This window comes from Rhipicephalus microplus, chromosome 5, assembly GCF_043290135.1.
Source record: "Rhipicephalus microplus isolate Deutch F79 chromosome 5, USDA_Rmic, whole genome shotgun sequence".
Classification (NCBI taxonomy): Eukaryota; Metazoa; Arthropoda; class Arachnida; order Ixodida; family Ixodidae; genus Rhipicephalus; species Rhipicephalus microplus.
Genome location: NC_134704.1, coordinates 152508333 through 152514582, shown reverse-complemented (window position 1 = coordinate 152514582; position 6250 = coordinate 152508333). Strand labels below are relative to the sequence as shown.

The window sequence follows — 6250 nt, the reverse complement described above, 5'->3', positions numbered from 1 at the left end:
AGGAAGTAATATGCTTGAAGTAAGACAAAATGTATTTGTCAATGGTCAAACAATCTTGGGTTTCTGACCTGTTGCTATATATAGCGCATGTGGTATCCGTTACATCCAGCACGGATACGTCTTACGTAAAACTTCTGGAACTGCACGTGTCCACGCAGTTCGTGGGACTTGACCAATGCGGTGAACGCCACGCTGCAAGCGTGTGAAGAACTTAACCGTGCATATTGATGCCACTATTCCCGCCGCGCTTTCTTCTCGTATCCTGGCATGCAACTCTCAGCATCAAATAGTCCGGCCAGTGTGGCGCTTGCTGTATGGGCTAAGATGTCATGAACATGAGCGAAACACAACTCTCGGGATTAAGGACTAGCCTCTATAAACATTCTTACAGCTCTCTGAAAGTGAGGAATGCTTGAACAGGCTCTAGCTCTGGACTCGAAACGACAAAGTCCAACAAAGAGGAGCTACTCCTCTCGGTGCTCGTTGGCAGCTGAAGATTAGAGACGTGGTAGCTTCAACCTTGAGATGACGTTAGACTACTGCGGCGAGACATAACAGTGCACAATGATCAATGTTGAAGATAAATGAACAGATAAAGTGCGAGGCGCGAAAGACCCTAGGAGAGAGAGAGAGTGAAGTGGGAATAGGCTGAGGGGCTAACGGTGGCCGCTAGGGCTCTGAGTCTAGACTTCGGTACCGACGGTGTCCTCGGGCCGGTAGCTTCTAGGGGAATCCCGGACAGGGCTGCAGGCAAAGAGCACAAGGAAGAAACTTTGTCATTCTACTATTCTCTTGTGCTGTCAGCAAGCACAGCTCCTCTATACTAGGCGACAATATGGCTTGTGAGTGCAGCGAAAACTGAGGTGGGGCTTCCGCACACTCGTGCGGCTCCTCAAGTAGTACGGCCCACAGGGTAACACATACAGGACAGACACAAACACAACCACTAACACTTATATCCGGACCAATCCGACCTGTTCAAACCAACGCATTGCAAGGCATGACTTAAGCCTACGGTGGCTAATAGAGAGTAATAGCTGAGCGGCTACGCGAACCCAGCGGAGAAGCAGAGGGGCAAGCGAAGCGCAAGATGAAAGAAATGGTAATAGCCGACCGAATGCTCCGCTTGTTTCAGCGCAGACAACGAAGCGCAGTGCCGCGCTACCTGTGGAACAAGGTTGAACTGTCGATCGTTGAACTGTCGATCGAGCATTCATGGCCTCCGAGATTGCGGGCGCGCGGCACAGCCACCATGTTGGAGGACATGAATCAAGCAGTGTCTTTGCCTGGACAACCTGCAGAACGCTCACACAGTGCGCCGCGCGCACGCCATCTCGGAGGCCATGCATCGAGCAGAGCCTTTGCCGGGGCAGCCTGGAGAACGCTCGCACGCTGGTCCGCTGTGCACGCTCCGCTGAGGGGACGAAATGAGTTAATTTAAGTGGCGTGCTCCGTCAAATCGCTGGCTCGGCTCAGCTTGCCACGCATGCGCAGTTTGCGTCTCCGCTCGTTCGCTGGGCCCGCTGGCCCGCTGGCCCGCTGAACCACTCAGCTACTGCTATCTAATATCGCTTTCATTCGCATCTATAACGCGTTTATAAAATTCTAGGCACGATGTATGGGAACGGGAGAAGCATTCCGATTATTAAGCATACATTTGAGTGTCATGTTACGATTCTTTGTTTGTTTATTTTTTACCTGACGCACAACGTGACAGACGTTATGTTTACTTTAAAAAAAAAATCTGGTACGCTGAAAGAGTCGTGCTGTCCCAGAACTGAGCAAAAATGAAATGTATTCTTTTAAAGCGAACAAAAACTTTTTTTTACTTTTTTTAAGGACAAATTCTCGAAGCGACTCGAGTCTTGTAATAAATAAAGCACTATTTATTTTAGCAAGGCAGATGAGAAACTTTTCAGCAAGCTAAATCACCACTTCTTGGCGGGGTATCAGGCATGCGCTTAGGTTATGTAGCTTCTACAGTGCTGACAAGAAACGTTGACATCGAGTATAGATCGGTCGTCATATTACACTAGTGTTTGCACTTAGATTCGATTGGGAATGCCGTACCTCCGCAGCAAAAAATAAAATGAATTGAAATAAAAAGGCTATTGCATTGAGTTAATGTGCACACAATTCATCAAGCTGAAGCGGTCAAATTTTATTTGGATGTTTTTAAAGTTTTGCGGCGTTTCTGAGAAAGTTCTGCTATCGTATTAGGGGGCATACTTCAATGTTCTTGATAATGCATTGGTCTTTTCCACCCTGAATTCATAACAATAACATTCAAAGAAATCTTTATCGACATTAGTTATGTAAATGGACGAGCACACTGCCCACCTCGCTCCGAAGGCAGAGCAGTTTATCGATATTGGAAGCTTTCTAATAGTTTCGGGTTAGTAGGTCGAGCAACTTTTATTGAATTAGAACTAAATGCTGCAAATCGTACGTGCCATGAATTGCGAATCCAGGGTATGAATGTAGAAAAACAGTAGCGGCAAATATCCACCATGCACCTCGCCAAGCAAAACCACTTTACCGCATTGAGACGGAACTATTTGGGGAAAAAAACATTTTGACCCATACTGATACGTGTAAGAGATGACACGTTTTCCATCGTTTTACATCTTGCCTCTTCATTCTCATTCAAAAGCACTGTCAGCGTACCCGTTGTGACCGAGCCTCGGCGATTTCACAGCTTGATATACGCCGGCATTTGGCGAGAATACTTTAAAACGTTCTTTTTTGGGAGAGAAGCTCACAAAGCTTGAGGTGAAACGTCAGGCGTCCGCAAAGAACCCTGCCAGCCATTGCTTATCAGCCGTGCCTTTTGACGCAGACAGTCCGCGCAGCTTCCGCGCCGTGTTTGTCCACCGCGTGAGCCGAGTTCGAACGACGAAAGGCCTGCGCTTCTGTACTGGAGTTGCGACGGCCAACTTTGCACACTAGTTCTGGCGCTGGCATTAGGAGACATTTTTTTCGTTATCTGTGACAGGCTGTGGTTCGTCTTCTATTGTCTGCGGCAAGGAAAGACCTAGCATCAGCCAAAGAGGTGATGCTAAGCCCCCCAAGATTAATCAGCTTCGCCATTCAGACAGCTAGCATAAACTTCTCCCCTTTTTTATTGTTTCTTGCCTTCAATGAACTGATTGTGAACATTTTGAACGTTCTGCATCATTGTCTCGCTATATTTTATATGTCTTGCATCCTCGGCAGCGCTAAGCAAACGTGGGGATTCTCGAATTATCTATGCTCACTTTTTCCTTGTAAGCGCCCACCACATATCGTAATTTTTCGTAATGAAACAACGCTTCTTGTTGCGCCTGTGTGCTTCTGTCATTTGCTGTGTCTGCTATGCATTCCGGCTATTCATACATGATGCGAGTGTTCTCTACGAGCGGCTCCTTCACAAGTTTGTGCAGCTGTCGCAAATTTATAACCTAATCTTCATAAATATGCCTTCGAACATCAAACACCTGTTCAGCTGTGGATCGGCGCAATGCAACCGACATGAATGTTTACTCTGTTTTCCTGCATCATGGGTAATAAATGGTTGCGGCTGCCTTCACTGCGACCAGCAAGTTTGTCGTGCTCCTCACAAGTAGCTATCGCCGTCCAAGCATCATGGTAGAGCTCATGGCTCTCCGGCGAGAAAAAGACAAGGTGGGCCTTAAGGACCCCGCGTGTCCATGCGTGATCTCACCGGTAGCAGGTGCTGAACTTGTCGTCGGGCGCGCCCCGGGGCTCTTCCTGTCAGGAGAAGCTGTCCTTGGAGACGACGGCGCCGTAGCCCGTGAGAGGCATGAAGGGCATCCCGTTCTCTCCGCTGCCGGCACCAGGTGGCACCCGGTCGTCGCCCTTGGTGCGCACGGGCTTCTTTCCGCCACAGGTGAGCGTAAACCGCAGCTCGCGGCATAGTTCCATACAGACGGGTTCCTGCAGGAAAATTACGACGTGTCCGTGGGGTTGTTGATACTTTATTATCATGACGCAGAAGAGAATTCACTTAGCGCTCTTGAGTGGCGATGACGTTAGCCTTACTGCGTTCATCTTTCTGTTACAGCACATCGCAGACACATACACCAAGATTTTCGGAACGTCTCACACATTTTTATTTTACATACCACGGTCTTAACGAGGCTGCGTAAGTTCGTAAACGTTAAAGCTCTCGCAGCATCCTTGATTCTGACCGCTTCACGCACTACATTACCCTTACAGCACCTATCCTCTCATACAGGGCGTGGTTGCTTTTTTTACATATATTGAAAGTTCATCCTACAATCTCGCAAGGAAATCTAAAATTTGTTCGAAGATATTTCAATGCAGAAAGCGTCGGGGAGGCGAGTGGTTGTCGCGTAGTTGTCCACAGGCCGATAAAGATGAACGAAAGCGAGGTGGTCCACCTCCACTAAGGCGTCTCTCATAATCATATGGTGGGTTTGGGACGTTAAACCCGCATATCAATCAAATCGAGATGAACAGAAGTGAATCTCCGGAATAGGTAGAAAGGCCTAAAGTCTCACGTACCACCCCGTGAAGTCAAGTGGGTTTGCTATCCTTTTGCAGGCTTGCAACAGCTGGACGCAATCAATCGATGCTTCAAAAAGTGTGCACCACCTAGCCCAACAACAAGCTTTTTCTAATCAATCAGTGTGATTTGCAATGGTATACTACCGATTAGGAAAATCAGCGGAATTATGACCCAAATTATTGTAACAGCTATTGCAGCTCATTTCTTCCTCGTTTCAATGAGATGACAAAAGATGCACAATGCCCTGAAGAATTGAGGAAAGTGCCATGAAGTACAAGCTATACCCTCGAGTAATGCATTGGGATTCTTACACCCAGATTGACTGATTGATGAAAATAACTTTATTGATGTCCTTCGTGACGCAAATGTCATTTTACAGTTATGGTAGCCAAGGTAGCCTTGTCTATTATATTATAGTCCTGACTACGCACTACTTCAGTACAAATAACAATCACTGGAAACATAAGGAGCTCTGTAGAACACAACGTGAGAACCTATGAGCTACAGTGTAGTGTGACAGCACCCCGTCTTTCTCCCTTTGAATCCCCCTTTTCTGTTAACTAACTTTCATAAATAAATCAATCAACCTCTTAATTGTGCAGTAGAGGCTTTTTTATCACCACTTTACAGCTTCCTCGATGGACATAATAAAGTTAACGGCAGCAGTGTGCTGTGTCCGATGCATCATATAGCGTATGCGTACCCTTTCCTCTGGCAGCGCCTTGCGAGAGCGCCAGATGAACTCGACGATTGCCGTGATGCAGGCGATGCAGGAGCCGGTCAGCAGGACGACGAAGACGCCGCCCACGTTGGCCAGGCCCAGGGCCGAGGTGCCCTTGGACGCGCTTGCCTCTTCCTTGGGGCACTTCTTGACGATGTGCCGCTTCTTCCACCAACGCTCCTTGAGCACGTGCAGGGTGCCACTCTCCTGAAGCTGCAGGATCGCCTGGGACAGCATCGTGCGGTACGGGGACCCTGCGCGGCGTACATTAACGAAGCAATGACCGAGTTTCTTGTGGTTGCGGTCCATAATCACGTCAGTTCACAATGCCATGTCTGAAGACAACGTGCGGGCTATAGGAAAGCCACATAATATTGCATACTAATTTTCTGAACGAGTGCACACAATACTAAATATGTGTAACTCTTTCTCAGGCATGACCATATGGCACGAGATGCCTCCCTTTATTACCATTTCATTGAAGCTACAGTAAAATCACACACCCGTAGGTATCCAAGAACATTTGAAAATAGTGCAATGGTGTTCGCAACGCAAACAAAAAAATGCACGCCCTTGTATAAATATCATGAAAAAAATCTCAAGTAGTGAAAAATTTCGAATTTGGTATATTTTCGCAACGATGCACTTCCAAAGTAGTAGTTAGCTAAGATGAGGCATTCACTATATGAAAGAAAGCAGTATGCGGTCTATGGCGGCTCAAAAAATGTGTCATGCCGTTTTCGTAAGCAATAAAACGAAAAAATCCCATTTTCATAAATACCGTGGTTCTGAAGACATATGAACCTGGCTACGCTGAACCCCTTAAGAAGAAAGCAGGGGATTGGTACGAGGGAGCCTAGTTTTTTTTTCGTTATTGTTAGACACAACCTGACAAAGCCCGCAAAAATAAAGGGGACATTATTTACGTTTTTAACTGTAGTGTAGCATTTGTAATATATAGTTAGAAATGAATGAATTAAAAAACACCTTTTGCCATC

At 46.8% G+C, this 6250-nt stretch overlaps 1 protein-coding gene across 1 annotated transcript in view; it reads right to left on the bottom strand.

Annotated features, from left to right (window-relative positions):
• Positions 1-273: 273 nt before the first annotated feature.
• The window catches only part of LOC119174160 (glutamate receptor ionotropic, kainate 2), a 43604-nt gene continuing 37627 nt past the window's right edge, over positions 274-6250 (bottom strand). Inside the window, exons 14-16 of the mRNA XM_075896079.1 lie at positions 5235-5506; positions 3704-3936; positions 274-744 (exon numbers count right to left, since the gene is read on the bottom strand). Of these exons, the coding sequence (XP_075752194.1) occupies positions 3754-3936; positions 5235-5506 (455 nt within the window). The 3' untranslated portion in view covers positions 274-744; positions 3704-3753. The remainder of the gene's footprint in view (positions 745-3703; positions 3937-5234; positions 5507-6250) is intronic.